General features: G+C 55.4%; 1 protein-coding gene across 2 annotated transcripts; it reads right to left on the reverse strand.

Moving 5' to 3' along the window:
• Positions 1–319: 319 nt before the first annotated feature.
• SHF (Src homology 2 domain containing F) lies at positions 320–18,206 on the reverse strand. Of its 2 annotated transcripts, XM_030228463.2 has the most exons (7): positions 17,553–18,206; positions 10,499–10,628; positions 9,354–9,563; positions 7,691–7,819; positions 4,739–4,910; positions 4,283–4,402; positions 320–1,121 (listed from the first exon to the last, which is right to left on the reverse strand). In XM_030228463.2, the coding sequence occupies exons 1-7, from the start codon at positions 18,021–18,023 to the stop codon at positions 935–937; spliced, it is 1,419 nt and encodes a 472-aa protein (XP_030084323.1). In that variant the 5' UTR covers positions 18,024–18,206; the 3' UTR covers positions 320–934. The 2 variants fall into 2 exon arrangements, with proteins under 2 accessions (XP_030084323.1, XP_030084324.2); XM_030228464.2 differs by lacking the exon at positions 7,691–7,819.
• Between the last annotated feature and the right edge of the window lie 5,840 nt (positions 18,207–24,046).

Raw genomic sequence — 24,046 nt, forward strand, 5'->3', positions numbered from 1 at the left:
CTAAGATTTATGAGAGGTGAAGGAAAACAAGAAGGCAAAAGATCCCAAAGAGCACCCTCTTCTACAGGGAGTAACAGGCAAGTCCAAAATCAGCTCATCACTGCCCACAAGAAGTCTCAAAGACATGGCAAGGACATGACCACCTTTGTCCCCTGTGTCTCAGAGGGGACACTGACTGAACACACCAATCTCAGTGTATCCAACAGCGCAGGGAAAATCAATTCCCTTAAAGTTCTTGTGTAACAAAATTTCCCTTTCCACTGTTTTGCTGCACTGATCCCCCAATCAGAGGGGGATGTGAGCACACAGTCCCATGAAGCAGGAGACAACCATGCACTGCTTTATTAGGCAGTGGTGCTGTACACATGGCCAAGGCCGGTCACTGTTAACGTTTGGCAAAGGATGGCAGTGAGCACTGAGCAGGGTGCAATGAGGGCAGCCTGCCCTGCACTCTGCATGCCTTGCTGGCCCCAGGCAGGCCCTGCTCACCCCTGCCAGTCTCCTCACCTCAAGCACAGCCGTTTTGTCTCTCATGGGCAGAGTTAGGCACCCTCACGGAGGTACCTCAAGCCTGCTACCAGATGATCCATCCCCGTACACACTGCCCCCCTCCCTGGACTCTCCAAGGTCCCAGCTCCAGTCCTGGCATGCCAAGCTCTGCCAAGGAGGCAGGTGTGGAGGTTTGGACAGCCCCACTCAGCTCCTGGCACAGGGGGTCCTTCCAGTGCTACGCCAGCACAAAACCAGAGCACGGGAGCCCCTGGGAGAACAGGAGGGGCCCGGCTGCAGCAATCCCCGACAGCACCGGCTGTGCCCAGCGAGCCGCTCACGGGCTGACGGTCTGGAGCCCATCCTTGGCACGGCAGCGCTCAGCCCTGGGCATGGGCCAGTTTTGGGTGCAGCCAGCCTGGAGCCTGGCTCGTGGGGGTGATCCCTATAGGGTACGGATAGCCACCGGGTACAGCAAGGACATGTGCTCGGCCCCCTTGATGGGCAGCTTGCGGCTGGCGTAGTGATGGATGATCTCCGGCACGCTGTCAAAGGGCGGGCTGTGCTGGCCCAGCACGTACTTGTTCTCCTGGGTCCGTGACAGCTTCATGTGCATGAAGCCCTGGCTGCTCCTGCAGGGACAGATCAAGGCAGGGTTAGGGGGTAAAGCTGGCCACGGCCTCCCCTCATCCCCTGACCCCCTGACACAGGCAGCCTGCCCCTGCAGCTGAGGGGAACACTGCTGGCTCCTGTCTGCAGCCACGGCTCTGCCTGCACTCTCCTGCTCCTGGCTGGCTCCAACAAAACCCACAGAGCAAAGGAGGGACATGGCCAATGATACTGCAGTGTCCCCTTGAGGAGCATGGCCATGCAGGGGGGTGTGCAGGGCACACCCAGGGTGTGTGTGGGTAGGGAAGGCATCACCTGGGCAAGAGCAGCAGGGGCCCTTGCTGTAGGGTCATGGAGGGGTAGTGGCTTTTGCTCCTTGCATGTGACAAAGCCCCTTTTGCAACTGCTCTGGTTCTCACAAGATCCCCTCAGCTCCCAGATCTCCAGCCTCACCATGGCAAACCAGGTTTTTCTTCTCTGGCCCACAGCCAAAGGATTTTCTCCTTCCCCCTCTCCCCATGCCACCGCTGAAGGCTCCATAAAACCCGCTCAGCACAGCGAGAGCATTTCCCAGCACAGCACGGGCACCGAGCCACGCCGGGCTGTGCAGGCAGATCCTGCCACAAACACTGATTCCAAGTGACGGACTAATGGCCCCGTTGCTATTAATTTGCGTCTCCGAGGAGAGCCACAGCCTGTCTGCAGCGTCTGGATTGCACATTATGGCAAAATATTGATGACTTAAAAGCAGACAGGACCTCATCAGTGATGCTGAGCTGCTTGGAGTGCTGCACAGCCCGGCCCCATCCCCCCGGCTGGAGACAGGCCATAATGGACAGCCCAGCTGCATTAGCAGTATGGCTTTGCAATCCATTTAGAGACAGGAGCAAGGAGCCAGCTGTCCTGAGAGACAGCCACAGCCCCCCAGCACGGGCTGAGGAAAAGCAATAGCTTGGCTGTGTCTTGTGTCCCAGGTGGGAGGGAACCAGAGCGCTGCCACACGGAGCCATGGAGAGCTGATATTGGTTGTGCTTATCCTCAAGTGCTCCACAGGTCCTTGTCACAAGCTCAGGGATGTGGTGAGATCAGACCCCTGGAGAGATGACTGAGGGAACAGGCTGCAAATACCAGCAGCCAGGACAAGGGGTGGGTGCTGCTCCTGCTGAGCACCTCTGCAGGCAGAAGGAAGGACACAGAGCTTTGCAGTGTGGCCTCAGCCACTCTCGTGGACTCTCCAAGCATCTGAGGCAATGCCATGACCCCGTCCATGACAGGCAGCTTGGGGGTGCCTAACCTGGACCAGCCAGGACTGTCACAGCAGGGTTAAACCCTTCCAGCTACCTAACCTGCTCTCTCTTGTGCATACTTTCCTTTAAAGCAACACCAAAGTACTTTAGGTCAGCATTGGAATGCTTTTCAGACCATCTCCTTGGCTGTGCCTCCTTCCTCAAGGAAAAAAAAAGAGTTCAAAAAAAAAATAAGAGAGAGAGCTGCAGACAGCCAGCTTACAGCTATATAAAAAGCATCCCAGGGGATTCTCCTTAAACAGGCTCTACAGAGAAAGGCAGTGGAGTAAAAATCCTGCTGCTTGGGCTGTGGCTTCTCCACAAACTCTGCAAGGACAGGCAATGTGCAAGCAACTCCCTGATGGGCTGGGGAAGGTGGGATACTGCTGCACACCATGGCCTAGCCACACATGCCATCTGAGAGGAGGATTTTGCCAAAAGACTGAGGATGATGGCAAGAAGTAAGGGAAAAAACACTAAGAGACAGGTGACTGGCTTGTGGAGAGGTGATGGAAAGCCACCTTTGGTGATGGAATGCCACCTCCCAAGCTCTCCAACACACAGCTGGCTAATGCCACTCACAAGGCAATGGTGACACCTCTTGCAGATTCAAATGCAGCTTCCAATCCAGAAGAAGCTGTTGCTCCAAAATGGCTCACAAGCCAGGGCAAGGAAAAAACACAGAAAATTAAAAGATCAGTAAAAATGAAATCATCAGTAAAAATTCTGACCAAAAAAAGGGAAAGGAGGGAGCTGTTCCAGAAGGGTTTGTTGGCTGGTCTGAAAGCTCTAAATGCAGAAGTAAGAAAGTGTATTTTCAGTGGAGCTCCTGCCCTGGTTTGGTGCTGAAGGCAACAAAAAGAGTGAAAAAATGTGGAGAGACACAAAGCAATCTAATTCAAAATTGTGCTGCTGGGAAATAAACAGAGAGGCTGATGCCCCTTGGGAGCAATGCAGGTAGAGAGACCACTGGGGAAACTCAAAGTATACTGAGAAAAACACAGGGATAAGGGGCCTGTGGTTGGGCAGGGATAGCTGAAGTGCTCAATGAATACTTATTTCCCATCTGGCAGGAACAGAGCTAATATAGCTGTCCAGCAGAAGAGCAAGAAGGTATTTGCTCATCCATCATCATCTTCAGACAGTAACAGCTTTGATTTTGTGGATTCGGGCTGCCCCAAGAGCCAGGAAAGAGCTGGATGAGGAGCTGTGGGCAGTTCCCTCCTGTCAGGACACATGCAGAGATGCTTCATGCAATTTTGGCATCCAGGGAATCTGGAAAACTTGGGGAGAATATAAAGATTCCCCAAAAACCACAAGCAGAAAACAAGCTGTGCTGTGGGGATGAGGTTTCCCTACTGGCAAACCAGAGCAGGGCAAAGCCCTCTCTACAGCTGAGAAATGGATCTGTGGGCTGGGGAGGCAAGGATGGGTACCCACATTTCCATCAACAGTGGGCTCTTACAAACTTTCTTTTGCCATAAAACTAAGCTTAAAAAAAAAAAAAAAAAAAAAAGGGAACAAGAAAACAGAGCTGGAAGCTGTAACCTGACACATCATTTGATCCATCTGAGAGATTATTAGCACTGCCAAGGAAGAGCAGTGGGCCTCCAGACCTTCCTGAGAGATTTTTTTTGCCAGACACCAAACCAGAAACCCGTGCCACCCCACAGAAAAGGGCAGGGCAGTCCTGCTGGTCCTGGCTAGAATTTGTCCTTTGGGTCAAACATTTGGTCTTTAGGAAAAGATTAGACAGGAGCCATTCACACTGCAGCCATTTCTGCCCACTCCTGGTCGTCTCACAGTTAGCCAGCTAGTATGGGCACACTTGGGGCACCCACCTAAGGGTCACCTGTGCTGTGGGTGCACACCCCCCCAGGCCTGGCAGGCTCACTCACTTCAGGGAGAGGGAGAAGTCGTTCTTGCTGGTCTCGCTGTTGCGCACCAGGTAACTGGCCTCCTTGCACAGCCGCAGCAGCGTCTCCGCGTCCGTCCGGCTGATGGCCCCGTGGTACCAGCTGCAGGGAGAGGGCACAGAGCACACAGCTGCCTAGGGCTCTGCTGGGCTGGGCACAGAGCACACACCTGGCAAGGGCTGCTGGGCACAGAGCACACAACATGGGAAAGACTCCCCAGGGCAGCAGCAATGCCAGCATCTCCCCAGGGACTGCAGCCACACTAAGGGAGAGGGAATGGGGTGGCATCACTGGGGTTGTGAGACAAACAGGCTGAAATGTGGAGCCAAGGAAGAAAGGAAGAAGCAAGTCTGCCCCAGGGATCCTCATGGTGTGGCCACAGGGCTCCCTAGTGCAAGTGGAAGGGTTGGCAGCCACACTGGGCAGGGCAGGACTCACCACTGGCTCTCCAGGGGCAGGGCAGGGTCAATCCTCTCCCCAACAAAGGGGCCAGGCTCAGCTGTCAGTGTCTTTGTGTTCTTGAGGCTGCTGGAGCCGTGCCTGAGGACAGCCCTGGCCTTCTCCTCCCTGCAGGGCGAAGTGCGGCCATACCCCAGCCCCTCCGAGGGACCTGCAAGACAGACAGACATCACAGGCTGGCATCCTAACTTCCTCTGGCAGGAAGAGCCAGAGCCACTCACATCACACTGGGTCACTTCACACTGCCCCACCCCCCTGGTCTAAGCAAGGGCAGGGCAGCCCTTGGGCTCACTGCAGTGTCCAGGCTGGAGCCAGTAGCTGAGCCCATGGAAGGCATTTCCAGAGAGGTTTCAAAAGCTCAGGAGGTTTTGCTATTGAAAAAATGGTTTCAGTGGCTGTGGCACAGGGTTAAGTGTGAGGCAGCAAGAAGAGGTTCCCCAGTCTCAGAGGAAGAGGGGATAGATGGAAGCTGTCAGTTTGGAGCCAATGGACACATTTTGCTGGCACAAATAAACAGAGGGTGAAAAAACAATTCTCCGAGGTGGGAAGGAGTTATTTTGACTGCAGGTACCTCCCTGATACTGCCACCTGCCTGTCACCAGCCCAGCCACAGCCAGGAGTGTGGGGGATTGACTGAGCCGTGCCCCAGGGACCTGGCCTCCCACTGCCTGTTATTTCCATGCAGGATGATTTCAGCATTAACAATATCAGTTCTCCTTCCTCCCAAGAGTTCATTATTGTTCCCTGTACCACCAATCCCCCTGCACAAATTACTTATTGATCAGGCAGAGCTGCCACAGTGTGGGGCTGGCCAGGGGCTTACATTGTGGCAGCACAGTCACCCTGGAGGTGGCCGAGCCCAGAAATGCCCTAGGACTACTGGAATGCCCCAGAAAGGACAACTCTCCATGCTTCCTGGCTGCTGGAGGGGGAGGTAAAAAATAGCCAGAGGGATGTTCTCCTCTCTTGCAGGGCATCCTATAAGGCAGCTCTTTGAGTGACACCTTTTCCAAGCCCTGTGCAGGTGAGCAGGACTGCAGGCCCCCCAGCACTGCAAGGAGGGGAAGGCAGCCAAAATCAAACCCAGCCAAAATCCCCTGCAGCTTAGCATGGCATAAACCACCCTGAGCACAGCTCGAGGAGGAGGTGCCTGGCATTATGGCTTGACAAGCCCTGCTTCTGCAGCACTCTGGCTTTTCACCAGCAATACTCGCCCTTGTACATCACACACAGGCTTCAATTTCAACTCATTCCCTTAAAAAATTGGGGCAATCATTAAAAAGCCAGACAATCAAACAGCCCAAGTGTTTGCTGGCGGCACAAAGTCATTGTGTTCCAGGCTCAAAAGAAATGCATTGCACCTGTCAGAGGCAGGTGCATGATTAAACAGGATATTAAAAACAAGCCCTTAGGAGGATGAAGACATCCTTCAAGACGTTCAAGTCACCCCCAGACATGGGAAATAGAAAATGAGACAAAACTCTGGCAAGATAAACTTAATACAACAAAGCAAAGCAAGTCAGAGGGAAAAAAAAAGAGACTCCGTGTTGCTAAAACCAGGAAAAATGACAAAGTGATGTGTTCATCAGGAGCAGGATGCATGTCAGAGCTGCTGTGGGGATAATAAATGATGGGGAAAAGAAGAGCCTGCATAACAAAGAGATTAATTTTTCTTGACACCTGCATTCACTGCAGGAAGAGGATCAGAAAATTCCCACCTGCCAAGACCTTTCTTTTTGAGGACTGATCTCAGCCTGCAGCATCCCTAGGGATTTGGGAAACACCCAACAAAGCCCTGGCAGAGCAGCCACTTTGCTCTCGAGTGCCCCCACCATCAGCACCAAAACAAGGCATCACCTGCAGCCTGTGCTCAAGCCCACCCAGGAGGCAGCAAAGGCCACACTGGCTTTTATCTTGTGAAGCTCTGTGGGGATCTGGGTAGCTGCAGATAAGGAAATCAGACATCTGCAGCTGGCACTGCAGTGAGTGCCCACCCGGACAGCGTCGGTGACACACAGGCAGGCCCTGCACGCTGCCACACAGGAAAAGGCACAGCTTGCATCCCAGCTCCCCACTGGTAACAATGCAGTCATGGCTTTCCACAAACTCCCCCCCCCCCCCCCCAATGCTCTTGGCAAAATCCTAATTCACCACAGCATAAGAGCAAGGTCCTTGAAATATTAATAAAGGGTTAAAAGAGAAGCAGCAATATTTGGCTTTCATAAGTGAGACTGCCAGCAGCATCCAAAGGGGATTTACCCAGGGGCTCTGTGCTCAGCACACACAAAAAAGGTTTCACAGCAAGGCAAACCTGAGATGACAAAGTGTACCTGGGAGATTTGGCTGCTCAGGATAGCAAAAGCAAGAGTGGAGAATCCACAGGGACCTCCTGACACTAAGCAGCAAGGTAATAAAACAGCAGAGGAAACGGAGCAGTGCTAAATAATGAAGAGGGGGAAAAACAGCCCCACCTTCAGCACTGGGATCTGAATTAGCTGCTAACACACCTGTAAGGGACCTGGGCATTAAAAATCAGTCAATGAAAGAAAACATCAGCTAAATACTCAGTAGAGTTGTTGAGAAGACCTTAAAAGCAGCGACCAAATGTTGGGAATTTGGAGGCAAAGAGGAGAGAACAAAAGGGACAGTAATGACTCTGCCATGCCATGGAATAATCCCCCAGAGCAGCTCTGCTGCTGGGAGCAGAGGCACCAAAGAGCCAGTGCCTCTTTGCAGCAGAAGGTACAGCAGGACAAACACCGGGTGTCCAGCACATGACAACTGAAGGGCCAGGAGGAGCTGGGGGAGAGCAGAGGAGGAGGGTCATGTCTGGCACTGCCCAGGGCAAGCCCCAAGGCATCCCAGCAGGGCAGAGTCACAGCAAGCAGGGGCTGCAGCCCCCCAGACACGGCGCTGTCACGCAGGACCCACCATTGGCGTCTTCGTAGCTGTGCTGCGCAGGGAGGGGGGCACCAGCCTCCCCATCCGGGGGGCTCTCACTGCTGTCCAGCTGTCCCACCGGCGGGGGCCATGGCAGGTCTTTAATGACCTTGATTTCAACTGGATGGGGGTGGGGAGGGTGAGGGAAACAGAGAGAAAGAGAGAGAAAGAAAGGGTTTAGAAAAAACCATCAGCAACACCAGAGGCCCACAGAGAAGGAGAGCAGTTGTAGGGGGAAAGACCTGAGGACTAAATTCCCAGGAGCCCTACATCAGCTTGGCCATCACATCTCTTCCACAGTACCAAGCAGGGACAGGCCTGAGGTGGGGCACATTCCCAACGGAGAGACCCTGCTCCTCCCATCAGTTTTTCCAGCCAACCCTCTCTGGGGTTTGGGGGAGCCTGCAATCACCCCTTTCTACACACTTGTCTGTCTGGGCGTCTTGGCCAACCGTCCCATTGCCATCTGTCCTGCCTGTGCATCTCTCTTGCCCTAGGTACCTCCCAGTAACACACAGGGTCCACATTTCCCTGCCAGGCACCAGTGGGTTGCAGCCTTGTGCCAGTAGCAGCTGCCCATCAGCAGGGGTCCCATGGACCCCCCCAAAGGGGGAATGGCCCAGCAGAGATATTTTGGCATCACTGGAGAGAAAAAACACCCCACAAAAACAGAGCAGGATCTGCTCTGGCTTTAGAAAAAAACAGGCAGCAGGTCCCAGCATGGCCCAGGGAACTCTCTTGGGACTCGGAGCAGGCCTGAAGCACCCTGGCCAGCACCCACATGTATCTATCTACACATGAGCCAGACCTGTGAACACACCACCTCCACCCAGAGATATCAAGCAAGGCAGCTCATCCAGAGCACAGACACCTCAGCACAAACCCAGCCCAGCAGAGCACAGTGTTCCATGATGGAGCCCAAGACACCAAATCCTTGGCACGGGGTGCTGTGGGACCTGGTAGCCCAAGCACAAGTGACACTGTGACACTGAGCCCAGCACACACATCACACATCTCCAGCTCACACTGCCCAAACCCAAAAGGTGAACCACTCCCCAACCCCAAATTTCCACGTCTCTTTGCCATCATCTCCACACAGTGCCACCAGCCTGAGCACCCTCAGCAGCAGCTGCAGCACAGACACACAATGCTGCAATTAAAATGCATCCTAGATAAGAGCGTAGCAATTAGCCAGCACCGGCAAGGAGCCAGTGCTAATGCACAGCATGGATTTCCTCATTACCAAACAAAAACACAATCGATCCCACAGCACGGATAAATAGGTCAGGGGGCCTGGATGAAGGCTCCTTGGCTATCCTCCTGCCCTGAGGAAGGAGGGATCTGCTTGATCCCAGGGTTTAACCTACCCCTGCAGCGCAAGGCTGAGGGTGTTAATTTGCACCAGAGGCTGTGATCGGTTGGAACATTGGAGAGGCAATGGGAGACAGGTGTTGGACTGGCTACCAAGGCAGTTCTATCCATTCTGTCCAGCCTGGCTCCCTGCTCAGAGAAACAGCTTTTGCAAGAGCACAAGTACTCCGTGAGCTATGAAAATGCAGAGACCAACATTACTGACTCCCGTAAAATGAAGGAACCTCAAAGATCAAGCTTCACAAAAAGTGTCATTTGTTTTATGGCTGGTCCCATCACTCACCTGCAAAGGCTTTGGAGATCCGCTCCTTCTTCCATTCCCAGGGCTGGTCATATTCCTCTGGTGGCCTCTCATCATCCTCAGGCAGCCGGGACTCCCTGGGCCTGGGGCAGGCTGAGCAGTCACTGTCCATGTCCAGCACAGGCTCATAGGGAGTGTCATAGAGGTGCAGCGGCCGGGCAGGAGCCTCCCGCAAGCCCTTCTGGCGGATCTCTGCCCAGAGAGGGGGAAAAGACCATGAGCCTTCTGCCCAACACAGCTCCCCAAAACGGTGCTAGGTGACAGGGATCAATGTCACCTTGGTAAAATGGGTAGGGAGCATCAGCAGAGGAGGAGACAGCGAGCAGCTGTCAGGAGTAGGAGAGCGGCTCGGCAGCACCAAGGTGCCCACAGTCCCACACCCCACTCCTGGGCAACCTGGCAAAATGGGGTCCATGGGGACAGAGTACCCTGAGCCTGATTCCTGCATGCAGTGAGGCTGGGTTTCTCCCCTGGATACCCAGAGTGGTTGGTTTAATAAACCGTACTTCCCTCAAGCAAAACAAAGTCTCTCCCACAGGCACAAGCAGTCTCTCCACTGCTTGCTGGTTTTTCCAAGAAATATAATGGACTACTTCAAAAAGCCACATGAGCCTTCCAGAAACCACTTACTCCAGGAAACCACAGAGCTGCAAAGCAGTGCCAGAGCCAGCATGGTGACCCTGAGCACTGCCTTCAAGAGCACACGCTCCCAGCTCACCAGCTCTCCAGCCCCAGACAGGCCCACTGGGGGCCCTGCTGCTGCAGCAGACACAGCATGTTCTGGCCCAGTCCTAACTGAATTAAATAGCTCTCACATTCATCTTAGTTTTAAGCCAGATGCAGGGAATGTCAGGTCTCTCCTGACTCAACCTGGCAACTGGGGTCCTGGGGGACAATATCGCAGGGAGAGATGTGCCTGTAGTGCTCAGACAGTCTCTGCATGCTCCTGCAAACCCAGTGCACAAGGATAAAGCTGGGAAAATTTGCCTGCAAAATGGCTGTCCCCCACCACAACCATCACCCAGGTTTGCCTTATGTGGGGGCTGCAAGGAACAGAGTACAGTGGCCACCAAACTCAGGGACCAGAGGTGTAAAGAGTGGCCTTTGCATGACACCTTCCACCTTACCAGCCATCATCTTCTGGGCTTCATATGGCTCCATATATCCATCATTCTCCATCACCTTCTCCAGCCCTGCCTGGCTCCCTGCCACCTGTGCCGCATCAAAGGGATCTGCATAGTCCTCCAGAACAGCCAGCTGGAACAGGGCAAGAACAGGAAAAGGGTTAAGGCACTCTCTGCCTTTATTGGCAGGTGGAAGGCAGAGCCCACCATGAGCCCCTCCAGCAGCAGCCAGAGTGACCACTGAGTACCCAAACCCACACCGTGGCAGCCCTGCAGAGCTCTGCAGGCAGCTGACAGCTTTCCAGGCACCAGCATTTGGCTGTGGAAATGCTCCAGCCTTTGTCCTGAAAGCTGAGATTGGAGCCAAGCAGAGCAGAAGGCAGCTCTGCCCCTCCCTCACCATCAGGCCCCAACTGCCAGCACCCACATGCATGCCCTGGCCCAGTCCCCACTGCAGCACAGGGCTGCCAGCAGTGCTGCACCCCTCCATGGCACACAGATGCTCTCCTGCACACGGCCACATTTCCTTTCCCAATGTGGAGAAGGGGAGAAGGGGCACAGATCCCAAAACTGGGGTGTCAGCTGGCACTGGCACAACTAGGAACTCATTGCTCATTTTCCAGGGCTCCTGTGCACTCATTTGAAGAGCTTTTCTAACAAAAGGGCTAAGAATAGCCTACGGTTTCCTCTCCACTCCTTCCCAGGCCGCCACAGCATCTCCAGACACATCTTAAATTAAGTCAGACAAGATAGAACCTTCCTCCAGGATGCCAAACCAGGAGCTTCTCAAGTGCCATGTCACAGGGTCAGCACTAAATTCCTGAGATTTGCACTTATTAGTGAAAAGGATCCTACAGTAGGATATGGGGCATGTCCCTGAGCTCAATCCCCTCCAGCACTGCAGCCACATGCCTGCTCTAGCATCTCAGCATCTTCCAAGTCAGAGCACCCCATCACATGGCCCTGCAGTCTCCAGGAAGTCTGGAGCTGTACATCCACCAACAGCCCCAAAGCCTGCTCCCAAAGTGGGGCCAGGCAATATTTCCAGCAGCAATCAAATGTACCCAAGCACCCAACAGGACACAAACCCCCAGCTTGGGGGGGATTTGCTACCACAAAACAGGTTATGCAGATGTCCCACAGCAAGGACCAAATGTCCCAAGCATGGTGTGGCAGCTGCCTAATCCCACCTGGTGCCAGGCTCCATCCTCACCACTATGCTGCCCTGCTCCTAGCCAGCCACGGAGACCACAGCTGCTCACACATTCCTCTGCAGCTCCAATAATCAGCTTAAAACAAAAGATTTCTCCCTCCTTCCTGCGCAGAATGCCCAACAATAGCCTGTGACAGAAAACCCAGCAGGAAGAGGGAACAGGAACTGGAACTGTAAACACCTCCATGCAGTCCCAAGACTTGGCACCCCTGTGAGCTACATGAGGCACACAGCTCTCTGTGCCTGGCTCACCACCTCCTCCCTAAATGTCCCAGCTCCATGGGCAGCCGATGCATGGGGAACAGGGTCAGCTCTCCAAACCTGGTCCCTCCATGCCAGGGCACAAGCAAGTAGCTGATCATCCCCAGACCACATCTCAGCTGCCCCCCAGGAGCAGAACAGGGCTCAGACATGGGAGCTGCAGATGCTCTCCCCCCTCGGCAAGGTGGCAGAGGACAGATGGTGTCAGAGTACTGGCTCCACCCCAGGCAGGGGGCAGCGAGCCAGGACAGGGCTCAGGAGAAGCCAGCCCCAGCTTTGCAGGGAGAGTCAGGCAATCTGCTCTCACCTCTATCACCTGAGGGGTGACAGGCATCACTCAGGCCCCATCAAGCACTGGGGACACAAAGGAGCAGTGCTGAGCCCAGGGGTTTGCAGCCCTTTGCTCGCCACCACCAGGGCTAAATTCCCCAGGGTGACTTTGACAGCTGCTTGGTCACCAGGACCTGCTTCCCACAGCTGCCTGAGAGATCTCATGAAGCTGCTCCAAACAGCCAGGACATCCATGGCCTCTCCCATGCCTTGAAAGCTGCAGAGGCTCTTGCTGCACCACAACACCTGCAGGGCACAGCCCTGTGACAGCAGCAGCATCCTCACACATGTGCTCAAGACAATGGAGGCATGGGCATGCCAGCAGAGTCCCTACACACACAGATGCATCAGCTCAAGAACCAAGGTGGGTCAATGGGCTGTGCCATGTTCAATACTAAATTTAGCAGAGATCTCATGGCTCCAACCATGCTGGGGGGCTGTGAAATGCAGTTTGCTGACCCTCCTGGGGTTAGCTGTCTGTTCCTTAGACCCCAAGCCCAACCTGACCACATTCAAACCTGCCATGAATTGCATTTCCTAGTAAGGCACAGACCTATCTTGCTGCTGTTGCCAGTCCTGGACCCTCCCTCTGCATACACAGCAGCTTCAGACAGGGCCAGGAGGCTTCCCTGCATGCAGTGGCCACTGTTATAGAATTATTAAGGTTGGAAAAGACCCCCAAGACCATCAAACCCAACCTTATTTCCAAATGTATTTCCTCGTGTTTAGGTCTGGCTTCCCAGGGAGGAATGCACAAGCTCCAGCAGGCTCACAGAGTGGCCCCCACACAGATGCTTCCAGGTCTAGAAAGCAGAGGATGGTGGAAAATCCTAACAGGTTTCTGTCAAGACCCCTAAAACTGGGTATTTTGCCTGCAGAAGTTTGCAGAGGCACTCAGAAGAGATTAGATGGACTTTGTTGGCAGAGGATGTGGTTTGCTGGGTTCAGTTTGGACCCAGAGCAAATGGCTCTGGTTGGAGGCAAGCTCCTTGGGTTTGGGGGAATTTGTCACACTGGTTTGCTTCTCCACTGCCTCAAGGATGCCACTTCATAGGAGCAAGGTCTCCCAGCTGTAGGGTGATTTAGAACGTAAATCCATTTGTTCCTCACATGGTTGGATATTACAGAAGAGAGCCACAGAAAAGGTGGGAAGTCAATTACTGCCTCCAGGAGCATTACAACCTCGGGATGGACAAGCAAGCCCACGAGAATGGTGCCTCAAGCCCCAAGACTGAGGGGCTGGAGGCTCCAGCCAGTGCCAGGAATGGGGCAAACAGCAGGGATCATGCAATCACTGGGCACATCCTAATGCCCTTGCACATGGGGCGGTATTACGGTTGCCCAGGAAACTGAATCTCTGACATTTCCTAATCTGAGTACTGGACTTTATGAGCCATGCAGGGCTCTCAGCAGCAGCCACAGTGCAAACTGCTGCTCCCAAGAGCAGGAGGGAGCACAGCCGCTGGCAGGGCAGTTCCCAGGGGTGCCCTAAGCCCCCCCACTTTGCTCCAAGGCCAGGCATTTCCATGCTTTGCTCATGTTCCATGTTGCTGAGGGAGCTGCTCACTGCCTGCCGATCCCACCACACAGCTGTGGAGGCATCGCCTGCTCGTACATAGCACAAGCTTTGCTAGATTTGAAATAATTTGGGTGCAAAGCAAAAGCCTGACATGCAAAGCCACCATCCCAGGGCAGCTCTTGGTGCAGATCAGTCCTTCAGGGAGCAGCCAAGCACCACTGGCACCTGGACACATCCTGCTTGAGCCCGAGTGTTTTTCACATGTTAATCTGCCACAGCAACGCACACCCAGATCCCTGCTGCAGCACTGAGGCTGGTCTCACTCTATTATACATGCCAACAATAAGGGGAAAAAAAGAAAATCAAAACAAAATTAATGCAAAGAACCAAATCATCACTGGGTTCTCAGGCAAACAGCTTTTATGCTGCCCACCAGTGAAGGTGACACATCACAGCTCTTCAAGAGCATTCACAGTTCAGACATCAAAATCCCAGGGCAGAGCTGGGGTTCTTTGTCCCATCTTGCCCAGAAATATTCTACCTGCCACCACCTTCTGCCACAACAAGATGTTCCACTCTACAGAGAGGTTTGTAGAGGATTCCTGGGGAGATCCTCCACCTTAAAAACGAGTTTCCTGCCCTGGAGGTAAAGCACACTTGGGGTCTCCGCAAATTCCATCAGGTGCGAAATTCCTCCAGTTTTACACATCTGGCAGCTCGGCTTTTGGCAGACACTGAAGCCAAACCCAAAAGCAAACACAGAGCTGACCTTCCAAGAAGGGTCTGGTGCACATCCCACAGGGGACGGCTGGGCTGGGCAGGGAGCCCAGAGCTGCAGCCGTGGCACAGGAGGAGGGCACACACAGCACCGAGAGCACAGCATCGGCAGCGCGTAAGATGACTCAGATGGAGGAGCTCTCGCAGGAAAGACACACACCCAGGAGCTTCCTGAGCGGCTGTTCCCACACCCTGCAGCACTGACCCTGCATTCCCAGCAAGAACAGCAGCGACTGCTCCTGGTGGGCACAGGACAAAGGTGTCCTCAGGCAGATCCCCCAGCCCACCCTCAAGCATGCCCCGGGTGCAGCCAGTAGCAGGACCTGCAGCACATCTCTCCCTGTATCTCAGTGGCCTTGCTTCTGGTGCTTGATCCAAACACAGCAGGGAAGACACCTCCAGAGTATCCACCAGGCTCAGGTGAACAGCACAGGGCTAGTCCATTGCCCACTGCTGTGTGGAAAGGCCTGGCACACCAAGCAGACTGAGAAGGACGTGTGCTGTCCACACCATTTCCAGCAGAGTTTGGAAAGCAGCACAAGCCACTGCAGAGCTTGCTCTTAATTCATCCCTACAGGATGCTGCAGATCCCACCGAAGGGGCAAGGCTGTGACAACTCATGCTACAGCAGCAAAGCATCGTGCAGCCCAGGCAGGAAGGACTCCTGTACCAAGATATTACTGCCCTTTCCATTCTCCAGAACAAGCACGACAGCTACACCAGGCACAGGGTGCCCAGGGAGCATAGTCAGCCCCCAGCCACAACAAACCACATGGTCTCAGCCAAACCACGCAATCAGGAACCAGTAACTGCTCTTTCCACTTGTCTCCATCCTAATCATCCCCACTTGGAAGGGCTGCATATTTTACTAGAGTGATTTTCCCATCTATCATTAACAAAAACCCTCTCTGCTCCAGCAGCTCTGTCTATACACAGAACTGTACTTCTCCTTTAATCTCCAGCATCCCACAACCCAAGGGGTTTGCAGAATCAGTCCCTGCAGCAGGTAGGGAACAGTGCCCACAACGTCCACCTAAGTCTGTCAGCACTGAGCCCCCTGCACAACCACCATCCCAGCAGAGGCTCCAGCCAGTTCCAGTATCCCTTCCCTGTTCCAGGACAGCTTGACACCACCAAGAGCAAGGGTCACAAGCAGAAGTAACCCCCCAGCAGGCACTTCCATTCTCCTGTATCACCTTCAGGAAGAGCCACCATGATGTTGGAGCAGTTGGGGAATCCTCACACTGCTCAGCCCAGTAGATGAAAGCTGCAAAGGGCTTTTCAGCCCAACACAGTTGCTCTACATGGTGGATGCTCCCTGGCTCCTCCAGGAAAACTGTATTAATGGACAGCTGCAAGCACTATCAAATATTTCCACTTTTAATTTGGTTTTGCCCAGTCTCTGGAGCTCTGTGTCTATCACATACCAGAGCTCTAAAGAATTAGAAGTCTCCTCCCTACAGTGGCATGCAGGAGACCATCAGTAATCTAATCACTGCCTATCTCGGAAAAATGAAGGGTCTTCAGCCTAGCGCTGTTTGAGCTGTTTACAGCTTCCTCGAATGTACCCCGGCCTCTGACTTTTCCCCAAACTTCTCAGATTCTCCCCAGCCTCTGGATCCCCAAACAGCCTGGCTGTACCTGTCAGCAGTCCCTGCTTCCCTCAGCCCTGGCTCAGCCCTTTGCACATCACAGCCTGAGTCCACATGCTCCCGCTCTGATCCTGCAACACATGTTCCAGAGTAAAAACCATCCAGACTGCCTCGGCAAACCACAGCAACACAGTGGCACCTCTGGTCCCTACTCCTAGTGCCACCCTCCTCATCCCCCTCTGCCGCCTGCAGCAGCCAGATTACCCAGCTCAAAAGGGGAGCTCTGCTGGGCCACTCGAGAAATCTCCTAAAAGCAATCAGTCAGTACAGGCAACTTCCCAAGATCCACCAGCAACAAGTTTTTCTATCTGCTTAAAACATTCTCTAGCAGATTTTTCCGGTGCTCATTTCATTGTGCCACCCGGCAGTGCCAGGACCACGGATGGCATCACTGACTGTATCCGCGATTCCCTCCGCCAGCCAGATCTGCAATCCCGTCGAGTTCGCCTGACAAGCCCCGTCTTGCAGGTGGCAGCGCTAGCGGGCACTAATTACCCCCTCCTGCCTTTATTTGCGCAGTCCCCGCATCAGCCTTTCCTCCGAGAGGGAGGCCCGGCACCAAGGGCCGCAGCCCCTTTGGGCTTATCCTCCACCAGGTCCCAGTGCCACTCAGAGCCCGTCTACCCATGGGGAGCTTCTGCCCAGCTCCTACCTCTCACCGGGGATGTTCTCGCCTCCCTGCCAGCACCGGCAGCTCCAGGCTCTGCTCTCAGTCCTGGAGAAGCCGGCGAGGGGGGGCGGCAGACAAAGAGGCGCTGAGGCTCCCTGACAAAGCAGCACGGCATCTCTGGGGGTCCGGCCGCCGCCGCCGGCACGGGCAGCCCGGGCAAGCGGGCAGAGGGAGATCCGTCAGGCACTGAGCGGTGCGAGGCCCAGGGTCACCGTCCCCAGCGTCGGAGGGCACCGCAGACAGAGCTGCGCTCCTCTGCGAGAGCGCTCCCCGCTGGGGATCGTACCTGCCTCCCGCGGGAGCCGCAGGAGAAGCCGGGGCCGCCCCCGTTCCCGCTGACGTGTGCCCGGCATGTCGGTGCTGCCGGGGCACAGGGGGGGAAGAGCCCCGTGGAGCCTGGCCGTGCCCCCGCGGGTGCTCGAGGATCCTAACCCTGCTCCTTTACTGCGGATGCCAACAGTCTGGCGGGACCACCGAGGCCATCTCCGTGACCGAGGCGCTCAGGCTCCACCTGCCCCTCGGGTCCCGGTCCGGCTCCTCACGGCAGGGGCCGAGGCTCCGGGCGGTCACTCGGGACACCGCAAGCGGCGGGATACCGCGGGGAGAGCACCGGGGTCCCGTGTCCGGTCACTCACCTCCTGCGGCGGCTCGTCGGGCGGTTCGGGACCGGCCGGGGGCGAGCTGGGGGGGGCCGGCACCGGCGGCGGCGGCGAGGGGCTGGCGGGCACCTTTTCCACCGCCTCCACCTTGATGAGCCGGTGCTTGGGCGAGACGTAGCGGGGCCCGTCGGGGGCGGCGGCGGGCGGCGGGCCGCTGTAGGGGTCCTCGAAGTCGCGCTCCTTCTGCAGCCGGTAGGCCGCCACGATGTCGGGCTGGGCGGCGGCCAGCGGCTCGGCCGCGCCCCCGGGCGGCAGGGGCGGCTGAGGCGGCGGCCCGGCGCGGTAGTCGGGCTTGGGCGGCGCGGGCGGCGCGGGCCGGGCGCTGCGGAAGCCCAGGTGTTCGCGGAGCCAGCGGGCCATGGTACCCACGCACTGCGGGGCCCCGCCGGCCCCCGCCCCGCCGCTGCAGCCGCCGCGCTCCGAGCCGGCCGCTCCGCTCAGCAGCATCGGCGCCGGCGGACTGAGCGCGGCGGCGGAGCTCGGGGGGGGCGCGGGGGAGGCGGCCAGTGCCACCTGCCGGAGCGCCGGCTGAGGGGCCTCCCCCGCCCCGCCCGCACCGCAGCCCCGCGCCCGCTCCCCCCGGCGCGGCCCGGCGCGGCCCTCAGCGCGGCCCGGCCTCCCCGGCCCGCCTCCCCCGGGGCCCGCCCCGCTCCCCGCCGCCTTCCGCCGCGCCCGGCCCTCCTCGGCGCTCCGGGCCGCCCCCCGCTCTCGGGCGGCTGAAGGCTGGCGGCTGAGGGCTGGGGGCTCACTCCCGGTGGCTCCGGGCACGATCCGGGCCCGGAGCGTCCTTCGGCACCAGGGGAATGGCCCCCGGGGAGGCAGGGCGGTAAAGGATCCCTCACGGGATCACAGAACGTCCTGAGCTGGAAGGAGCCCACGAGGGTCATCCAGTGCAGCTGCTCGGTGCAAACCCGCTGCCTGGGAGGTGTTTGGTGGGAGCAGCCCCTGCGGGCCCCCCGGAGCAGCTCGCTCCAGGGAGACGCTGAAACACAAGGCTGGCCTGTGGACCGCCACAAGAAACACTGCGGGAAGGGGTGAGAAGGGACAAGGCAGGGAAGTGCTTGGGAGGAACGCTGAGTTCAGGCTGGATGTGCAGGGACATTGGAGTGAGTGTGCAGGGCTGATCCCCAGCGCAGGGGCTGGAGGACATCCCCTGGGATGCAGCGGGAATGTGGCTCGGGGAGCAGTCTGTTGGGGCATGGCAGCAGAGCCCGAGGCTGTTGCAGCAACAAAAAGCATGTTAACACATTCTGACTGTTCCCCCTGGACACACAGCCGCCACCAGCCACCAAACTTCTCTGCTCACCCACCACTGAGACCATCTCTCCATGCTCTCCAATGCCCCAGCAGCCCTGTCTCCAGACCTATGCTCCCAAATCCTTCCCATCCCTTCCTAAATACACACCATCGCCTAAACCTGCTTCCAGGCTCACAGGCCGAATCCCCTGAAGGCCATGAAGAAAGAAAAGGGCCAGATGCTCCAAGAGCAGGACCCCCACAGAGGTCCCACTGCAAGCTGTGAAGCTCGCAGGGGCATCCAGGGAGCAGGGACACATGCCAGAGTGTGTCCCTGTGTGTCTTCACACCATGAGCTGTGGTCCTGCACAGTGTGGGGACCGGTGCTGGGATCTTGCTGTCAGGGTGCCTGGCTGGGGAGGGAAGTTTCTCATGGTGACCTCCTTCCTACCAGCCCTGTGCAGGAGGGACGGTGAGGATGGGGCTGCCAAGGAACTGAGCTTCCTGTGCAGCCTGGAACAGTACATGCCCAGCATGTGCCCAGAGAGCCCACTGAGTGTCAGATTTCCTGGTTCCTTGAGCACACTTCTGCTTGAGAAACCCATCCAAATTTGCCAGGTCCAACTGGACACCACAGGAGCTTCCTCCAAAGGGAGAAGACAGCAATGAAACCCAGAAAACAGCACTGGAAATTTCAAAGAGTGAGGATTGCAAGATGCAAAAGGCAGCAGGAGAAAAAGCATCTATGAGGAACAAAGTGATCACCAGGCAGTGTTTGCAGCAGTCTAGCAGCAGACCTCACTCCCAGGCTCTCAGATGGAGATGAAGAGACTTATTGAAATGCAGAAAAGGCAGAGATTCTCAATAAATTTGCCTGTCCAGCATTTGGAAGGAAGCAGAGCTAATGGCACTTGAGATTGAAAGCACTTCCACCCTCTATTGGTAACCAAGGAGGATGTTCAGCAACAGCTGTAGGAGATGGCTCTTGTTAAATCCTCAGGCCTGGAAAACACACGCTCAGTGTCTCCAGAGAGGGGACTGAGGAGGAATCTAGCTTGTGGTGATGTTTCGTTTTTTAAATACTACCATATTAGAGGAATTGCAAAGGTTCTTCCTTCTCATCCAGTCCTGGCACATCTCCCACATCACCCCCTGCTTGGAGAGGCAGCTGTGCCAGGCTGTGCTGGGATTTGACAAAGGTCTGTGGTCCATGCCCATGCCGGACCCCAGCACCTCCTCACCATTCATTGGGCCTGTTTCTGTTCCAGGTTGGCCCAATGTAGCCCTGTTCTCTGATCTGTGCCTCTGAGGGACCACCTTCTCACCTCAGGCTTCAGCAGAGCTTGGAGGGGCATCAAAGGCCCTGGACTTGCCTGAACCCACAGATTTGAGCTTCCCCTGGGTATTGGCTTCCCCTTGGCCAAACCACGCAGACAGCAGCACAGGCAGCAGGTGGAGAGAGCATAGCTGAGAGCCCTCTGGGAGACTCCTTTGTGCTTGGGGAGCTTTAAGGGGCCTCCAGAAGGACACCAAATGACCTTACCACCTGCAAGGCTTGGCACAGGCACAGGCTGCTCATATTCTATTCTGCAGTCACAACGACAAGCTGGTGACATCACTCTGTTCACAGTGGCTCACTTCAGGTTTGGAGGAGCAGTGGCAGATTTCTACATTCTACTGCCAAAGCCAGAATCTGTCTGCAGCTCGTGCTGCAGCTGGTGCTGCTCCAATCCCAAGTGTTTACATGCTCCATACCTTATTCCTGTCGGGACCCAGGTTTGGTGGCTGCACTGTGGAGCTGACCCCTGTGATGCCACTCTGCCTGTGGGTCACCGTGACAGATGGCAATCATGGGGTGCTGTGGGCAGATGGGGGAGCACAGGCTGCACCACTTGCGTGCCAGACTCCACATTTTAGCTTCTCTCTCATGCATCCCCAGGTAGGATGTGCAGCCCTGGGGGCTGCCTGCTGCTGGCACTGCCTGCAGCCCATGGAGCCCCCAGGAAGGAGGGAAGGATGGCTGTGAAGCTGCACACAGTCCTCAGATGGGAATATAACAACCCATGGCTGTGCAGAAGTGATTTGTTGTTCACTCTGAAGGACCACGGGGACAGGGGAGGCAGAAAGGCTTTCTGCAAGGATGCAGGGCTGATTCTTTGCAGTGGAATCTGCTCCCACCCTGTTCTCCACCTCTGAAGGCTCCAGGAGCTCTTTGCTGAGATCTCCAGGCTGGTGCTCACAGCATCGCCCTTCCTCTTACCAAAGGAGCTGCTTGCCTGGGTAAATCCAGACAGGTCAGAGCATGCACCAGGAAGAAAAATCCAGGTAATGTCTTCCGGGCTCCTGCCAGCCCAGCAGAGAGCTGTGTGCATCCTCAGCCCTCATCCATCCTCCGGGGCCTGAGGAGCTGCTTCAGCTGCCTGAAGTGGTCCTGGTGCTCACCCCCAGCTGGGGACAGGTGCCCTGTTTGGCAGCTGGGCCAAGAGCAGCACACAGCACCTTCCCTGGGCTGAGGAGGGATGGTGCCAGGTCTTCACGGCAAAGCTTCCCCTCCAGTTTAGCCCTGGGTGGTGCGGACACAGCCCAGCGTCCCCCGGGCAGCAGCTTCCGGTGACTCAGAGTCTCTGCCCCTGCACACTCCCGGCTGAGTCACCCCCAGGTAATGTGGGGGCTGAATCTGACACTTGCTCACGTGTCACTTGAGTCAGGTGCTGGGTCGACTCTTTTCCCTGATGCCAGCATCGACCCTGGCTTGCAGGGAAGCCTGCAGCTCCTGGAATCTCCAGGTGCTTCTTCCACAGCTTCAAACAAAAGCCATTTGCAGGAGGTTTGGACATGCCTGTGTGCCTGCTCCTTTCTTCCCCGGGAGCAACCCACATCCACCCCATTGTGCCGCACAGCAGGGACCAAGAGGATGTCACATCTGCTGGGTGACAGCCGAACCATCTCCGGGGTCTGGGTACAGCAGGGGACGTGAGGACTGGAAGGTGGCAACCGTGACACCAGAATTGCTTCCTGGGAGGCAGCCAGGGAGTCCCAGGCTGATAAATGACACATCTGTTCTCTGCAAATGAACAAAAATTGGCATACGGAGGAGGAAACTGGCATCGTTAGGGAACAGATGGATAAATATGACATATTGGGGAAGAGTCGATACAGCTCTCTTGCAGTGAATTTCTCTTTTCCACAGCTAGTGCTTTCTTGGAAAAAGCCAGCAGGCCCCTGAGGTGATCCAGCTTAAGTCCCTGCATTTCCACATGCAGATCTTTTGAAAAGATGAGGTCAATGGCAAAAACTGCAATAATATTAAATTATTCTGGAAATTGTGGATGCATGCTAAGCATTGCAGGAGGACTTTGAGAGGCTTAGGAGGTTGGCAATAAAATGAGACAAAAGCCAGTGTTAGGGAAGTGACACACACGGGGAAACCAAGCCCAGGCTCTTGTCCACAGTGATGGGTTCTGAGACTGGGAGCTCTGACAGTCTGTGAAACTGTCCCCTCAGCACTCAGCAGAAGTCAAAACCTCAAGGGCTCTTTGTCAAGCTGATAGGAAGGGTCAGGAAAAAGGAGAGATGAAATCAGAGATATCACTATTCCCTAGCCAGTCCCAGTCTACAGGCATTTCTGGTCCCCCTGTTCCAAGGATACAGCAGAGCTGGAAAATGTGCACAGAAGGGCAGCAGGAGGGTCCAAGGTCTCTGCCCATGGGGTCCCTGAAGGATCAGGGCTCTTTGGCACTGGAAAGAGACAGCTGGGATCACAGAGCAGAGATCTGCACAGCTGGGGGAGGTGGGAAAGGCTGAAATAACAGTGATAACACAAGGAGGAGACTCAGCACACAGTGGCCCTCCCTGCCAAGGGTTGCTGCAGATGCTGTGTGGTTTGGGAACAAGAGCACACAAATCCACAGAAAAAAAATCCATAAATACATATTAAATACAAGGACTAGCACAAAGGAGACTTGTGAGATTTTAGAGGGAGGGATGGTGTCCAGGGCAAGTGTTGCTATGCATTTGCACCAGGAGACTATCAAAGCCTGGGCAGGATATGCACAAAGCATGTGTCCTTACCAAATGGAGCAAATTTCTGCAGGCACTTTTTGCAGCTCTCCAGCCTTTCTGTGAAAAAAAAAAAATTGTTATGCAGTGGATTGTATAATTGAGGCAATGCTAATTGACCAAAAGAAGAGATGACAACTTGCTGAAAGACATCTGCCAGCTTGGAGCCAGATCCATTGGTCATCACCTGGAGCCTGGTCCCTGCCTCTGCACATCAGCACCCTGAGTGTCACAGCTGCTCTGTATGTGGTCCGTCATCTCATTAACACTTTGACGAGGTGTGGAGAGCACTGGGGAACTTAATTTCCACAGGTTCAGGTGGAGCATCCTGGAGACAGGCCAGTGAGAGGGCTGGGTGACAAGAGAGAAAAATGACTGCAGGACTGACACCCAGAGTGGGGGAAAAACCACTTCTTTCACTGGCAAATGCAAGGTTTGAGGGAAATTTCCAAACAGCCATTATGTAAATTCTTTGATGTTTTGGGGGTTTTTGTTGTTTTTTTTTTCCAAAATAATTTTGTGTGGGCTCAAGTGCCAGAGAGCTGAATTCTCCCCACTCAGGTCTCATGGGGACAGGGAAACCAAGACACAGGAGCTTTCCTGGAACAAAACCAGGATCATGACAGGAAAACCTCATGACAGATGCTAGCTTGGTGGCAACAGCTCTATTATATCGTGCAAATTGCATGGCCTCATCCAGCCACCCACTCCACACTCTGACAGCCAGGTGGGTGCTCTTGGGGCTTCAACCATAGCACAAATTCAGTCCCTTCATTGCTGGCCCTCCGTTTTTGGCTTTTATTTGCTCTTACCAAAGGGTTTGATCCTGCAAGGGCAAAACAGCATCCAGCTGGGATAAAATGCCTGAATCCCTCTTCTGAATGGATGAAGGAAACGGGACCAGCTGCAAGAGCGTGGATCTGAACTCAATAGCAAGTGGTAAAGTGGAATTGATTGGAGCTGCCTGCCCTCATCGATCTGAGGCTGAGCAAACTAAGGAGCTGGAGCATTTGCAGCTCAATCAGAGCCATGTGCTGGTGGGGGCTGTGCTGTGGGGCTGGCAGGGGATCTCAGTGCCCTGGGAAGGGGTTAATGGTGGGTTTGATTAATCCAGCTGAAACAGCCATGCTCTCACAGCTGGGTCCTTCTCCAGACAGCTTTATGTTGCCTGTGGG

The sequence above is a fragment of the Serinus canaria genome, chromosome 10 (assembly GCF_022539315.1).
Source record: "Serinus canaria isolate serCan28SL12 chromosome 10, serCan2020, whole genome shotgun sequence".
Lineage (NCBI taxonomy): Eukaryota > Metazoa > Chordata > Aves > Passeriformes > Fringillidae > Serinus > Serinus canaria.